Source organism: Pelophylax lessonae, assembly GCF_965119305.1.
Source record: "Pelophylax lessonae genome assembly, chromosome: 3".
NCBI lineage: Eukaryota > Metazoa > Chordata > Amphibia > Anura > Ranidae > Pelophylax > Pelophylax lessonae.
Window position 1 is genome coordinate 653835362 of NC_138770.1, and position 17144 is coordinate 653852505.

The 17144-nt window shown below is 45.6% G+C and overlaps 1 protein-coding gene across 1 annotated transcript in view; it reads right to left on the reverse strand.

The window, feature by feature from the left end:
• ASB3 (ankyrin repeat and SOCS box containing 3) overlaps positions 1 to 17144 on the reverse strand; it is a 286288-nt gene that overhangs the window by 11182 nt on the left and 257962 nt on the right. Inside the window, exon 9 of the mRNA XM_082249958.1 lies at positions 3947 to 4080. Within this exon, the coding sequence (XP_082106084.1) occupies positions 3947 to 4080 (134 nt within the window). The remainder of the gene's footprint in view (positions 1 to 3946; positions 4081 to 17144) is intronic.

Genomic DNA, 17144 nt, shown 5'->3' on the forward strand with positions numbered 1-17144 from the left:
TCCGATGACAGCGGTCCTCCCTTCTCCTCGGCGCCGCCCGCCCCCTTCTACCTCTCGGCGGCGGCGCTGCTAGTTCTTTCTGGACTTTTTTTTCTCTTATATCGGCGTATAACACGCACTGCTACTTTTTCCTCCATTTTTAGGAGGAAAAAGTGCGTGTTATACGCCGATAAATACGGTAATTCAGTGGTTCGAAAGACTAAACCTAGAAGCATGCCTGTGTTGTTTTTTTTTTTTTTTTTGTAACTACTTAACTGGTGGGCTCCTTTGGCCTTAGCTTTCATTTTTGTAGGATTTATTTAGTTATGACAATGACCCCCCCCCCCTTGATATTTTTAAGGGTGACCCATAAAGCAACACTCTGGGTGGGATAAAATATAACAAAGGGGGTGGGGGTACCCCCTAGTTTTGTGGTTCTCTGGTTTTAATTATATTTTGAGTTGGCATCTTCCATGTTAAGGAAACTAAAATACATGACTCCATGCAGGGAAGACACAGAATACAAACCCTCCTGCTGCCCATGCTGCAGTAGTGAAAAAAATAAAAATTGCCAACTGAAGATCCTACACAATCCAACACTTCTGGGAGTGTTGGACTCATGGCTCCCTGCTGCTCTCAATGGTTTGATCTGCCAGCCCCTACGTCAGTAATGTATCCTGTAATGACTAGGCTTGTGACGGTATCAGATTTTTATGCTGCGATTAATTGATTAAGGTTTTGCCACGGTATACGGTATTATCACGGTATTCTATTATTAAATTTAAATTATTAAATTTCCACCTCACTTCAATTTCATTGCTGAATTTAGGGGCTTTGGTTCACTTATGCACATTATTATATAGTCAGTCAGTACAGACTCTGTGAACCAGGCCTAAAATAGGTCATCAAGCAGTGTCTGGCCTAACTGGTGATAACTGGTCCTGGCGCTTGGCTCCGATCCGATGGCCTGGTCATTAAGAGGGCAAATCCTTGTGGTCAAGAAGTGGTTAAACCTGAAGGAGGTGTTGTTTATAAATGACTTTACTATTGCTTTAGGCCTGGTTCACATGTATGCGGGTTGGGGGCCCACATTTGCACAGGCATAGCAGCTCATTGATGTGAATGGGCTTGAGCTGCTATGCCTGCGTTTTCAGCTGAAAAAAGGTGCATGCAGAATTTAAAAAAATGCAGTGGCCATGAAATCCATCCTCCTTTTGCACCATGCGACTTACCTGCCGTTGCTGCACACGCAAACTGTTTATTTTTAAATGCCGTGCCCACGTATACAAAAGATGCAGAAAGCTTGCCAGAGCAGGAACTGCAGGTTAGTCGCATGGTGCAAAAGCAGGATGGATTTCAAGGCCACTGAATTTTAAAAAAATGCTGCATGCACCTTTTTTCTGCGGAAAATGAGGGCATAGCAGCCCGTTCAAATCAATGGGCTGCTATGCCTGTGCAAATGTGGGCCGCCAACCCGCATACATGTGAACCACCAACCCGCATACATGTGAACCACCAACCCACATACATGTGAACCAGGCCTAAAGCAATAGTAAAGTCATTAATAGATAAAAACACCGGTCCTCCTGCAGGTTTAACCACTTCTGGATCGCAAGGATTTGCCCCTTTAAAGACCAGGCCATCGGATCAGAGCGCCAGGACCAGTCATCACCAGGTAGGCCAGACACTGCTTGATGGCTATATAATAATGTAATGTGGGCTGCTATGCGTGTGTGTGTGTATATATATATTTATTAGAGCTGCACGATTCTGGCCAAAATGAGAATCACGATTTTTTAGCTTGGAATAAAGATCACGATTCTCTCACGATTCTCTGTGTAACAAAAAAAAAAAATTGGGATAACTTTACTGTTACGTTTTTTTTTTTTTTTTATTCATTAAAGTCTAATCATTGCGTTTGAAAGACTGCTGCGCAAATACAGTGTGACATAAAATATTACAACAATCGCCATTTTATTCTGTAGGGTCTCTGCTAAAAAAATATATAAAATGTTTGGGGGTTCTAAGTACTTTTCTAGCAAAAAAAAAAACTGATTTTAACTTGCAAGCAACACGTGTCAGAAAAAGATCCAGTCTTTAAGAGGTTAAACTTCCTTTCTCCCTGGCAGAGGGAAGGAAAAGATACAAATGTAATCATTTTTGTTTATAGTTAGGAGACTTAATGCTGAAAGGGGTTAGCTGTGTGAGTGAATGAGTCATCCAGCTCACTGAAATGTATCAATTCACAAGTCAGGCAGACTTGACAGAGAAACTCGGTATTTTAAAAATGCCACAATAACAATACCGTGGCTATGCAATACCGCGATATATCGAATTACCGAAAACCGGCATATGTCTAGTAATGACACAGGGCCAGTGGAAGGAACCACAGTGCGCAGTGGGGTACCAGGAAATAAACACTTCCAGAAGTGTTTGCAGAAACCTCAGGGGGCTTTTACTCTTCACTTTAAGGATGACACCCTTGATATTTTAAAGTGACCCTAAAGAAACACCCTGGATGGGAGAAAATATATGAGGGGGTACCCTCTTGTTTTGTGGTTTTCGGTTTTGTTTTTTTTGTGTAGCCATCCTCTTCCATGTTAAACAAACTTCTCCACTAAAATACATGGCTACCTGCAGAGAAGACACAGAATAGAAACCCTCCTGCTGCCCATGCTGCAGTAGTGAAAAAAAATAAAAATCGCCAACTGAAGATCCTACACAATCCAACACTTCTGGGAGTGTTGGGCTCTTGGTCCCCTGCTGCACTCAGTGGTTTGATCTGCCAGCCCCTATGTCAGTAATGTAACCTGCAGTGATAAAGGGCCAGTGGAAGGAACCAGAGTGCGCAGTGGGGTACCAGGAAAAAAAAAACACTTCCAGAAAAGTTTGCAGGGACCTCAGTGGGATTTTACTCTTCACTTTGAGGATGATGTGCTTGATATTTTAAGGTAACCCATAAAAAAACAGACTGGATGGGGGAAAATATATAATGGGGGGTACCCTCTAATTTTGTGATTCTCTGGTTTCATTTTTTTTTTGTGTGTAGCCACCCCCAAATGTTAAATAAACTCCTGCACTAAAATACATGGCTCCCTGCAGAGAAGACACGGAATACAAACCCTCCTGCTGCCCACGTTGCTCATCTCTGCAGTAGTGAAAAAAAAAAATCACTAAGTGAAGATCCCTCAGAATCCAACACTTCTAGGAGTGTTGGGCTCCTGGTTCCCTGCTGCTCTCAGTGGTTTTATTTGCCAGCCCCTATGTCAGTAATGTATCCTGCAGTGAGACAGGGCCAGTGGAAGGAACCACAGTGTGCAGTGGGGTACCAGGAAATCAAAACTCTCAGAAGTGTCTGCAGGATCCTCAGTGGGCTTTTACTCTTCACTTTTGCATGGTTCAATGGCATGAATAGCAGGAGGGGTGAGTAGTCCATATCTTCTTTGTAGGGAACCATGTACTCGGAACTCTGATTTTAGAGACAGAGTAGCTTAAAAATCTGTTGTTGCAATTTTAAGAAAGGGATCAATGCTGCATTCACACTCTGCTAACAAGATGCCTCTGCTTGAGGCCTTACGCTAAGCAATGTGAGCACCAACAATGGGATATATATATATAGATAGATGACTAAGCGTAGCAGGATTTATATTTATCCACTTAACTTTTAACCAAAGGAAGCTCCAGAAGACGTGTTGGCTTTACTTCCTTTTAATCATGACTGCACATACAGTACAATTAAATTTACAAACGCACTCCTGAACCTTCCTAGCAACCTACGGGGTGAAATAACAGCATTATTTTTGGTTCCTCTTCTTGCAGGAGCGCATTAGAAATGTACAGACAGCCTTCACACATCTCATTCCGTCCTGTGCTGCCGCAGCCCTTTGCAGATGCCCTGAAGAGCTGTTTCCCCTCTAATCATAGTAAACGGAGGCATAGAGAATTCATTTGACAGTTGTTTACTTACCGAAATGCTTCTGTGGAATCCAGGTGAAATATTCTGCGTGGGTGGACAGGAGCAGCTCCACATCTGCAGAGAGCCTCTTCCAATTAGTGAACTCCAGAGTAAAATTAAGAATGTCATCATTTACAGAACGGATCCTGCACAACAACAAAAAAAAATGATAACAAGCTGCAATATAATACAGGGTGAACACAAGCTAGCACAGCTCCAATTTCCTCTACTGCTAGAAGGGAAAATATGGCTTGTGTCTTCCTAGAAGTAGGGCACAGGTAATTCGCCATGGCGGGCAACGCATATGGCCACACGTTACTATTTGTTAATATTCCGCCTTTTCAAAATTTAGTTTGTGTTTTTTTTAACCCCTTTTTGCAGACTAACACACAACATTTTTCAAAGTTTTCAATTTAGATTGGATTATTAATGACACTTAAATCTCATGGAACCCTTTATTTCTTTCTTGGTGCAACAAAAATATATAATGTTAAAGGTGTTTGCCTTAAAGTGTCATTAAACCCAGACTATGGAAAGACTCTCATTACATAACAGAGTGTTCCCACTCACAAAGCTACTTTGTGTAGAGTGAAATATACCTGGTTGATACTGCCTTTAGCGGTCTATCCAATTGTCTCTGCCTCCCCACTGCATAGTGTTACATAGTTAGTCAGGTTGAAAAAAGACACAAGTCCATCTGGCTCAACCAATAACCAACTGCAGGTGGAGGTTGTGTAGACCAGCTGCTGTCCTCTACAGAGCATGCTCCAGTTTCAGTTATTTTCTAAGCTCTTCCTTTTCTTTTCTTTTCTGTGCAGCCCACATGACTATAGAGCAGTGATGGCCAACCTTTTTGAGTCCGAGTGCCCAAACTGCAACACAAAACCAACTTGTCTATTTCAAAGTGCCAGTGGGTTAATACCGGTGGTAAGGAGGTGATATATCACCTCCCAGCCATCTGTCAACTGCCTTCTGAAAATTGATCCACCATAGATTGCTTCTGAGAGGGACAGCAAGGGCTACTGCATATGCAAATGCACCCAACCCAGTTGCTCACCGCTGCAGCACAAAGCCCCTTTACTTACTTCTACATGACCTCCTCTGCTCACTATTGCACCCCCACACAGCTGCTGACCTCTGCACACTGCCTCTTTGCCCACCACCCTACTGCTCACATTTGCACTCAAAATGGTAAACCCCCCCCTCCATCTGCTCACTGCTGACCCAGTATTACAAAAACCTAAATGCTGTACCTGATGGAACATCCAGCATGGCAGTGGCAAGCAGGACTCAGCTTGTTTACATTCACTTCTCGGGCACCATTGAGGAGATGATGGTGGGTGGGGACTGGGGAGGGGTGGGATTTGCATATGGCAGATCGCGTGATTTACATATGAATGTCGCACTTTTTATATATAAATAGTGCTGTTTACATGGGAATGTCACTCAATTTTAACATGAATGCTTTGCTATTTCTTTATGAATCACACTGTTGCAGCCCTGGGCAGAAATAGGGACAGGAGGAAAATTGCAGGATGCTACACTGTGTCTCTCCTTCCAGCAGCTAAAAGCTGGTGGAAGAGAGAGGGGAAGAAGCCAGCCTTCAGCTGCTGGAAGGAGAGGCACAGTGCAGCGTCCTATAATTTTCCTCCCGTCCCACCACACTGATCCCCATGTACCCCCCTGTCAGGTAAGCGGAGTATCTGAGAAGTGTGGAGGGCGACTGCTGTGAAACTAGACAGCAGCAGGCTGCAGGTGACACCAGCGCAATAGAATCTTACCCGGCTCTGGCGTCCATTGTCGGTGTGACTTCATCCAACCCTGCAGCACCGCCTTGTCTTGTCCATGCCCCCCCCCCCCAGACACATAACCCCCTGGCCCCAGAGCCATGTGGGAGATGTAGTTCTATGGGTCGGAGGGTGGAGCAGTGGAGGAGGTACCCCTCGCTGGTCAGTGTGCCCATAGCCATAGGTTCGCCATCACTGCTATAGAGTCCCACATGTGCATGTATACACACTGGTAAATGACACTCCCCTCCCTCCTCCATGTCCTCCCATTGCTAAACACTATGGAGTTGGGATATAGGATGCTGATTGATTACATTCACTAAAAAACTTACAAAAAGCTTTTTTTTTTTCTGACATTGTTATAAATATACCAAATGTAATTACCAATACCTGTAGTAAAAAAAAAAAAGTACTGGATGCAGATGCCGCCTGAAAATTAAAGCTAGCTTCATTAATCTCTGACTCCGCCTACCCCATAATGATGCACGAAGAAATACACTTCTGATGCTCAATAAACTTTGCAATAGTGCTATGATACATAATAAACACCTCTTATATTTAACCAACAATGATGTGCACAACGCAGGGATAGAAAATAAAATGCACCTAGCCAGCCCACCACAACCAATTTGCGTTCAAGCCCACCACAAATTAAAGATGTTAATTATCTTTGCTTTACGGTGTGCTGCAGTCATTGAAAAAATTCTGCAGGTCCATTGAAAGAAAATCTGCATTGTAATGCGTTGGCAGTCCAGTAAACACGAATTGGTTACCTTACTGCAACACGGTAATGTGTGAAACAGAAGTGCCGTAATGTAATAGTGCTGTATCATTGGTATCAGTGGAGGGGAATAGTGCCCACCATTGGTAACAGTGGGGGAGGGGGGGGAATAGTGCCGCATCATTGGTATCGGGGAGGGGGGGGGGGAATAGTGCTGCATTATTGGTATCAGTGGAGGGGAATAGTGCCCACCATTGGTAACAGTGGGAAGAACAGTTACCCATTGTTGGTATCAGTGGGAGGAATAGTGTCCCATCATTAGTATCAGTGGAAGGAATAGTGCCCCATCACTAGTAGTGGAAGGAATAGTGCCACATTGTTGGTATCTGTGGGAGGAATAGTGCCCCATCTTTTGTGTCGGTGGAAGAAATGGTCCCTCATCGTTGAGGTCATTGGGAGGAATGTTCCCTCATCATTGGTGTCATTGGGAGGAATGGTCCCTAATCGTTGGTGTCATTGGGAGGAATGGTCCCTCATTGTTGGTGTCATTGGGAGGAATGGTCCCTCATCGTTGGTGCCAGTGGGAGGAATGGTTCCTCATCATCACTCACACACTATAGACCAATCCCTCTCCAAAAAGGAAAATTCTTCTATCTTCCTGTCTGGCTAAACTTGCCAGGATAATCATCCCTCCTACACACCATATACCATATTATCTTTTTAGGGAAATGTTTAGGGGAATAAAATTGTTCCTTTTATTCTTCTAAACATTTCCCTAAAAAGTCTTTTTTTTTTATATTATATACTATACAAACTGGCAGCACTATCACAACTAACACAAACACAAAAAAGCAGATTATTTAAGGGTACAATATGTACCAATAAAGTACACTGGTGCCTGCGCAAACACACCAAAATTCATAATCGTAGTTTAGCAGGACTTAAAATTTTCCATAAATTGCTTGTAAAAGCCATTGGGGAAAGCATCATTTTTTTTTTTCTAAATTAAGAAAAGGATGCAGCTTGTTTTTAATTGCATCTAGTGTTTGCTATTTAGCCATTTTAGACCCAAACAAAGCTTCAAGGGGATATTTTAAGTGGGCAAGCCTGAATAAAGTGTAAAGAATGCAATCACATAAAATGTCATGCTCTCCGCAACTGAGCAGCCTTTTCTTCTATTCCTCCTGAGGGTTCAGCGAGGAGAAGGCCGTGATACGCACCTTGATTCAGCAGGGAGGGGAAGCTTTTCCTATGAACTAGAAAGTGATATCACGCACTCTGGGGAAATTGTGCTCCAGATGACGCCTGACCTGCTCATTCTTTATGCTTTTTGAAGCTTTGTTCAGCTATAGACAAACCTGCTATACCAGACCTATCAAGACGTACCAATCATACAAAATTTGCTATTAAAGAGACGCTGTCTCTAGAATTAAAATGTGAAAATACTGCTGCAGGAATGATGTGCAGGCACCTAGTCGAGCACATACCTGCAACAGCTCTAAATGCTTGCAGATGCTGTCCTGATGGGGTGAGGTCAGATTCTCCTGCCGATTTCTGCCTCCATGTTTCGATTGGCTGTCTCCCTGACCAATGAGAATGTGCATGGGGCAACAGACAAGGTGTAGCACTATATGGAACAGTCCAAGCTTTGCCTATTAACCACTTGACCTCCAGAAGATTTACCCCCCTTCATGACCAGGCCATTTTTTGCAATTCGGTACTGCATTACCTAAACCACTGTACAGGACACCGGGAATATGTCCTGGGTGGCAGGTATGTTCCTCCGATATTTGAGTTGTGGTTCCTTTAATGGGGACAGTCACAGAGCTTTTGTGGTACTCAGGGGTTCTCACCCATGTAGGGTGAGGTGTCCCGGGTTAAGTTTGGCTGGAGAGGATTGACATCCAGAGCTCTTTAGATTGCTAAGTTTATATCAAGGACCCGGGATTTCAAAGGTTCAAAGAGAATTTGGGGGGGGGAGCCTTCAAACCCTGACTACCAGGACTTTGGTCCCGAAAGGGTTAAGTCCCAGGTGAGGGAGGCTTAAAAGGCAGCAGAGGGAAATCAGCACCTGTGTCAAAGAAGTGGAAGAGAGTAAAGCCCCGTACACACGTACCGATCGTCGGCCGAACGATCGGCCGTCTTTTGTCCAGTGCTGTCGTGTCTGTTGAAAACTGCAAAAGACTGCACACTAATTTTGTCGGCCAACAACAGCCGACTGCAGAAGTGATGTCATGTGATGGTTAACTTTCCTTGTCTTTTTTCTTTTCTGAGCATGCCCAGTCTTGCTAATCGGCTGTCTGTCGGCCGAATTCTGTACTGACTGGCGAACAATCGGCCGTTCTGGTGTTGGCCAACAAAAATTTTAATGCCTGCACGACAGATTCTGTTCGGCCGAAAATGCGCTGTCGGCTGTCGGAAGCATCATACTAACAAGCCTACAATCGGCCGATCGGTCGTCGGCCGAATATTTACGTCTCTGCATCACCTCTGCGTATTTTTATTTTTTTTGCAGTCTAAACATAAAAAAAAAACGACAATTTTGAAAACAAACAAAAAAACAAACCCAACATTTTTTAATTTCTGCTATACACCATATCCAATAACAAAATAGAAAAAAAAAATTTCTTCATAAATTTAAGCCAATATGTATTCTGCTACATATTTTTGGTAAACAAAATCCCAATAAGCGTATATATATTGATTGATTTGTGCGAAAGGTCTATTATAGCGTCTGGGATAATTGTATTTATTTTTATTAGTAATGGCGGCGATCAGCAACTTATAGAGCAGGGGTACTCAAATGTAAACTTGAAAGGTTCACTTACCAATTTTCCATTCAGTCCGAGGTCCGGAAAAGTGACAGTCAAATTCCAAATACAGACCGACAACAAAAAAAGGCATTCCCCAACACTTGCCCCCATTAATGCAGAGCGACCAGTGTGCGTGCCCCCCATTAATGCAGAGTAACCAGTGTGCGTGCCCCCATTAATGCAGAGTGACCAGTGTGCGTGCCCCCATTAATGCAGAGTGACCAGTGTGCGTGCCCCCATTAATACAGAGTGACCAGTGTGCGTGCTCCCATTAATGCAGAGTGACCAGTGTGCGTGCCCCCATTAATGCAGAGTGACCAGTGTGCATGCCCCCATTAATACAGAGTGACCAGTGTGCGTGCTCCCATTAATGCAGAGTGACCAGTGACCCGTGCCCCCATTAATGCAGAGTGACCAGTGACCTGTGCCCCCATTTATTGAGAATGACCAGTGACCCGTGCCCCCATTAATGCAGAGTGACCAGTGACCCATGCCCCCATTAATGCAGAGTGACCAGTGTGTGTGCCCCCATTAATGCAGAGTAACCAGTGTGCGTGCCCCCATTAATGCAGTGACCAGTGTGCGTGCCCCCATTATTACAGAGTGACCAGTGTGCGTGCCCCCCTTAATGCAGAGTGACCAGTGTGCGTGCCCCCATTAATGCAGAGTGACCAGTGACCTGTGCCCCCATTAATTGAGAGTGACCAGTGTGCAGAGTGACCAGTGATCTGTGCCCCCATTAATTGAGAGTGACCAGTGTGCGTGCCCCCATGAATGCAGAGTGACCAGTGTGCGTGCCCCCATTAATGCAGAGGGACCAGCGTGCGTGCCCCCATTATTGCAGAGTAACCAGTGTGCGTGCCCCCATTAATGCAGAGTAACCAGTGTGCGTGCCCCCATTAATGCAGAGTGACCAGTGTGCGTGCCCCCATTAATGCAGAGTGACCAGTGTGCGTGCCCCCATTAATACAGAGTGACCAGTGTGCGTGCTCCCATTAATGCAGAGTGACCAGTGACCCGTGCCCCCATTAATGCAGAGTGACCAGTGACCTGTGCCCCCATTAATTGAGAATGACCAGTGACCCGTGCCCTCATTAATGCAGAGTGACCAGTGACCCGTGCCCCCATTAATGCAGAGTGACCAGTGACCTGTGCCCCCATTAATTGAGAGTAACCAGTGTGCATGCCCCCATTAATGCAGAGTGACCAGTGTGCGTGCCCCCATTAATGCAGAGTGACCAGTGTGCGTGCCCCCATTAATGCAGAGTGACCAGTGTGCGTGCCCCCATTAATGCAGAGTGACCAGTGTGCGTGCCCCCATTAATGCAGAGTGACCAGTGACCCGTGCCCCCATTAATGCAGAGTGACCAGTGACCCGTGCCCCCATTAATGCAGAGTGACCAGTGTGGATTAGAGTGGCTGTGTCTTACACTGGCAGTGCCGCATGATTACAAAAAGCAAAGTTCTTCTGCTTACCCGGCGGAGAGGCTGTCATATACAAAGTCCCCCCTCCTGGACCGGCTCCTATGATAGACGTCACCAGTGTTCTGTCTATCATAGGTAGGAGCCGGCCCAGGAGGTGGGACTTCGTATGACAGCCTCTCCGTCGGGTAAGCAGCAGAACTTGGCTTTTTTAATCATGCGGCGCTGCCAGTGTAAGACACAGCCACTCCGATCCTCTCCATTCTGCCCCCCGCTAATGACAGAAGGAAGGAGACTTCGGCGGTCCAGATTTAAGTGCGTGTGGGTCCGGAGGCGGCCCGGAGTCCGCCTATTGAGGACCTCTGTTATAGAGGGACTGCGATATTGCAGTGGCTATTCTGACACTAAATTACACTTTTTGGGGACCAGTGACCCTAATAAAAAATATGCACTGTCACTGTACTAATGACACTGGCTGGAAAGGGGTTAGCATCAGGGGCAATCAAAGGGTTAGAATTGTGTCTAACCCATGTTTTACTATACTGTGTGTGGTGCTTTTACTAAGGGAAGAGATGGAATGTATTCCCTGTTTTGCAGGAACACAAATTGCATCCCTTCCCTCCTGCTGTCAGAACGGCAATCTGCCTTGTTTACATAGGCCAATCGCCATTCTGCCACTCTGCCCAATGATCTGCCATGTCTCTCTGCCCCCTCTGAAGTTGAACTTTGCCAGGGAAATTTCCCTAGAGCTTAATGAATGTGGTGAAATGTCTCTTTGCAAAGAAAACCTCATCTTGTGCAAGGACAAAAAGAAAAAAAAAACACAGCAGAGCTTCACCTCATTTACAAAGTTCTGGGGAAAGTTCCCAGGCAAAGTGAATAGTTTATTTGCCTTTAGGAAATCAACCCCTTTATCTCAACCAGTTTTTTGTTTTTGTCCTAGAGACAGGGCCACTTTAAAGAGGGCCATTTACTACTAAGATTCAAGAACGTTCAGTATGTTACATTTTTTCAAACTATTCAAGTTTGTCTAATAAAGATTTATATTAGCCTTCTTATTTAGCTTTACTTCGTCTAAGGAAAGCTCTCAGAGCTGAGAAACATCATGCTGATATATTCGGCCTCCTGGATCTTTCAATGGTAATTTAACTTTTGTGGGGAAAAAAATAATACCAATTAAAAAAAATAAAATAAAAAATAATAGAGCATATACAATTGCTACACAAGCCACATTGTAATTTAGCTACTTGCTGTCCGAGGCATGTTTCTAATATTTAATACAAATATTAAAATCAGCATTCTTTGCTAGAAAATAACTTAGAACACCGAACAATTATATGTATTTTCTGAAAGTAGTGGACCAAAAGAATAACATGGTGGCTGTTACAATTTTTTATGTCACATGATATTTAAGAAACAGTTTTATCAAACATTTAAAAAAAAATGCATTTTCTAGAAAACATACACTTAAATAAAGTTTAGTGCACCCAAACACAATATAATAGTAATTTTTTTCTGAAATATAAAATATGATGTTGCATCAGCAAATAGATACCAAACATGTCAATACTGAGAATTGCGCATGCTTGCGAAATGATGACAAAACATAGTACCTGTAATTTTTAATTGGCGATGCTTTAAAAGCCTTTACATGTTATCAGTTCATTGTGAACTATAGCTCTAGAATTATTTCTCGCACTCTGACGTTCATGCCGATACCTCACATGTGTGGTGCAATCGCTGTTAAATATACATGAGGGACTTTTGTGCGTGTCTGCATTTGTGTGTATGCACTCTGGGGGGGCTTTTACATTTTCTTTTAATTATTTGTATTTATTTTATTCTTTTTTTTTTTTACTCTTTGTTCATTTAACTGTTTTTGTTTTTATCACAAGGGGGCTACCCCTTGGCTAACTCCAATCTATCCCTTGTCCTTCAATGCAGCTAATCAAGCTCAGACTGTGCCAATTCCCTCCCTGTGACAGTCTTGAAATCATCCTTGCTTCCAGCTACATTAGTTAAAGAGGAGTTGAGGAAACAGATGTTCCTCCACTCCTCTGTATTGAGCTATCTCGGCCATTTACAACAGTCTCAAGCTTCCTGAAGGAAGAGGAGACCCCCAGAATCACCGCAAACAGTAGCAGGGGATGGCCATTCTCACATCAGTTAGGGGATGGCCATTCTCACATTAGTAAAAGTGATCAGGTGGCTTTAGAGCTGCCGAAATCACTTTTACTGAACAGCCGATCTACGGCTGTAAAAAAATGGATTTTTAACTTACCGTAAAATCTATTTCTCTGATGTTCATTGTTGGACACAGCTCCTGAGCTTCTTAACCATTGGGTTATACTGTCCCCTACAGGAGTAGGACACTAGGCAGAAAAACATCTGGCTACACCTATGGGCAGTCCCAGGGGGTATACTCCATCTCTCTGCTATAGGTGCTCAGTTTTGTTACAAGCAGTGTCAGAAGAATTACAATTCCACAGAGGGGTGGGTGCTGTGTCCGTCAATGAACATCAGAGAAATGGATTTTACGGTAAGTCAAAAACCCCATTTTCTCTTTTGTTCATTGACAGACACAGCTCCTGATCTTCTTAACCATTGGGACATCCCAAAGCAGTGTTAAACATGAGAAGTGGGAACAGCAAAAAAGAAATCCCCAAGGCTAACTATAGCCAACCAGGTAAACAGGAGCTCAACCAAAACAACTGGAGCTGACCTGAAAAAACAATACACCCTCAAAGAGGACCAGGTCCTATAAACAGCAGCCTGCAAAACCTTGCAGCCAAAGGAAGCTTCCGCAGGTGCCAACACATCTACTTTATAGAACACTTTGTGAAAGTGGGCACCGACGACCAGGTGGCCGCCTTGCATATCTGTGTCACTGACGCCTGATGACGGAAGGCCCAGGAGGCAATGAGCGCCTGAGTAAAGTGTGCCTTGACAGGGAAAAGAGGAACCTGACTCCTGATGGAATAGACCTGAATCACCGTCTGTCTGATCCATCTGGAAATGCTCACAGAGGAAGCAGACAACCCTCTCTGAGGCCCATCTGTGAGCACAAATAGTAAGTCTGACTTTCTAAAAGACTCCATAGCTGCCAGGTACACCCTAATTGCCCAAACCGCATCCAAGGCATGCAAGGCAATTTCCTCTGGATGCTTTGGCCTGGGACACAGAGAAGGCAACACAATGTCTTCGTTCAAATCAAAATCAGAGAACGATGGACAGGGACGAGCCACCTTATCTCTGTGAATCACCAGGTAAGGTGAACGACAGGATAACACCGCCAATTCCGACACTGCGCGCAGAGGTAATGGCCAGCAAGAAGGCCACCCTCTGGGACAGCGTAAGCAAGGGATTCTCCCACAAATTCTCAAAAGGAGGCTTCTGGAGGACTGAGAGCACCAAATTGAGATCCAAGGCAGCAACAGAGACCGCACTGGAGGGGCCAAGTGCCTAACTCCCTGAAGAAAGGTACGCACCAGGGAGTATGTGGCCAAAGGCCATTGAAAGAAGATCGCCGACGCCTGACCCTTGATGGTACTCAAGGCCAGTTTCTGCTCAACCCCCCATTGAAGGAAGGCCAAGATCCGAGTCACTGAGAAAGAGCGAGGATGAACCCCAAGAGACTTATACCATGCAATGTGCGTCTTCCAAGTACAATGATAGATCTTCCTAGAAGTAGATTTCCTAGCCTTTAACAGCGTTGGAATCATCGACTCAGACAAACCTCTATCCATCAGCACCTAGCGTTCCACAGCCAAGCCATCAAATCAAGCGACTGTAAAGCAGAATGGAAGATTGGTCCTTGGGACAGTAGATCCTCCCTGACAGGAAGCTTCCAAGGAACGTCGGCGACCAGCCGCACCAAATCAGCATACCAAGCCTGGAAAGGCCTGTCCTGGGCCACTAAGATGAACGGAATCCCTTTTGCCTCAATCCTTCATAGAAGTTTTGGCAGAAGCTTGAGGGGAGGTGTAAATCAGACGATACTGACCCCATGGGGCCACCAGCGCATCTATGGCGTCCGCCAGAGGATCTTGTGACTGGACCACAAACCTCAGCACCTTTCATTTGAGCAGCCAAAAGCCCGCCAACAGATCCACCTCTAGGATGACCCACCGGAGACACAACTGATAAAACACCTCCGGATGAAGGGACCACTCCCCTTGGGCCAACGCCTACCGACTGAGGTAATCGGCCTGCCAGTTTTCCACCCTGGGAATGTGTATGGCGGAGAGGGCTGGAACGAACCGTTCTGCCCACCTTATAATGCCGGGTACCTGCAGAGCTGCCAGGACACTTCTCGTGCCCCCCTTGTGATTGACATAAGCCACGGCCGTGGCACTGTCCGATTGAATGCTCACTGGAAATCCCTGAAGATGATCCGACCAATGGTCCAGGCACAGTCTGATTGCTCGGAATTCCAATACATTGATCGGTAGTCTGGACTCTTCCAGTGTCCAGATCACCTGAGCAGAATTTTTGCAGAGGAAGCCTCCCCAGCCGGACAGGCTGGCATCCGTGGTGACCACTGTCTTACATAAAGGGAGGAAGGATTTGTCCAGCCAAAGTGCCCGAGAACGAAGCCACCATATCAGGGCTTCCTTTGATCCCCGGCTCAGCCGGATCTGATTGTCCAGAGACTGGGGAGTCTTGTCCCATTTGGCCAGAATCTCCCTTTGCAAGGGCCTCGTATGGAACTGTGCAAACGGAACAGCCTCGAAGGTAGACACCATCAGGCCCAGCACATGCATGCAAGTCCAGGGGGCTGACCATCTGCTGGACAGCAGGAGACGTATCACAGTCTGCAGCTTGTCCAGGGGAAGAAGCACTCTGGCTAAGGCCGAGTCCAGAGTCAGACCCAGATAGTCCAGCTTTGTGGACGGAACCAGATCAGACTTCTGAAAATGCAGAATCCAGCCAAACTCCTTCAGAGTTTGTATGGTGATTTTTCAGTTTCCCATCAGAGCAGTAGGAGACTCCGCCCGCAGAAGGAGGTCGTCCAAGTAGCCTAGTATCACGATCCCCCGTTGGCATAACAATGCTAGCACCGGGGCTAACACTTTTGTGAAGACCCAAGGAGCAGAGGCGAGACCAAAGGGTAATGCCACAAACTGATAATGGTCCTCTCCCACAGCAAAGCAGAGTTAGCGCTGGTGACCAACACATATTGGAATGTGAAGGTAAGCATCCTTGATGTCGATAGAGGTAAGAAAATCCCCCTAATGCAGGGATGCCACCACTATTCGAATGGACTCCATTCTGAACTTCTGCACCTGCACAAAGCAGTTCAGTGCCTTGAGGTCCAGGAACTGGGAACTGTAAACAGGTTTGAGTAAAAACACTAAAAACTTTCCGATGTCGGAACTGGGACAATCACCACTTAAGGTAACAGGTCTTGCACTGCCCCAAACAGACCCTGCAAGCGGTCTGGGGACAGGCGCAAGTTGGAAGGAAAGAAACTTGCCAAGGTTTAAGAGTGAAACCCGATCTTGTAGCCAGACTGAATGACTTAGTGGACCCACTTGTCTTGTACCAGGGGAGTCCACGGTTCTGGAAACCAGCGAAGACGTCCCCCCACCTCCGATACGGGTGAGGCGCACCTTCATGCTGAATAAGACTTGTCCTGGGGTCCAATGAAGCCCACTCTCGGCTTGCCGAACCAGGTTCATTTTGGATCCTCCAGAGGAGGCCCTAAAGGGCTTTGAGCCCTTGTTAGTGGACAATATGACTACACAGGGATCACCAGACCGATGAGGGGGGTCATATGCAAACTCGCAAAGCGTTTAACTTGAAGGCCAGCCCTTATTCGGTGGGGCAATGTCGTGGCTGACCTAGCGCGGAGCTGACGTCTATGTAAGCTCACTGGCCAGACTGGGGTGACCACTGGATTTAGATTACCCAGCCCGTCGCGAAGTCCGGCAGTTGATTGTAGATCTCACAGGAGAAAAAAAACAGGAGAAAAAAAATCCATCTAAAAAGAAAAAATTGCAAGGACCAGAGATCCCAGCAAGGAACTAGGTCCTTACTCCTGAGTAGGCAAAAAAACGGAGTACCTATAACAGAGGGAGGGAATATACCCCCTGGGACTGCCCATAGGCATAGCCAGACTTTTTTCTGCCTAGTGGCCTACTCCTGTAGAGGGCAGTATAAACGAATAGTAACTCTTTAACCACTTGCTGACCAACATACAAATATAAACGTCCTGTCAGCAAGTGGTTATTACAAGATCATGAAGGAAGCTGCAATCCTGATTTCGGTACCGTTTTTTTTTTCAGCTGGCAATCCGCTGTTTTGTAAAAGTGATCAAGGCCGCTTCACAGCCGCCCGATCACTTTTACAGCGCTGTGAAGGGATGACCTCTTCCCGCTGTTGGTGATTCCCGGGCTCCCCTATTCCTCTGGGAACCTGGAACTGTGGTAGGCAGCCGGGACAGCTTTACAAAGAGTTGATGGAAA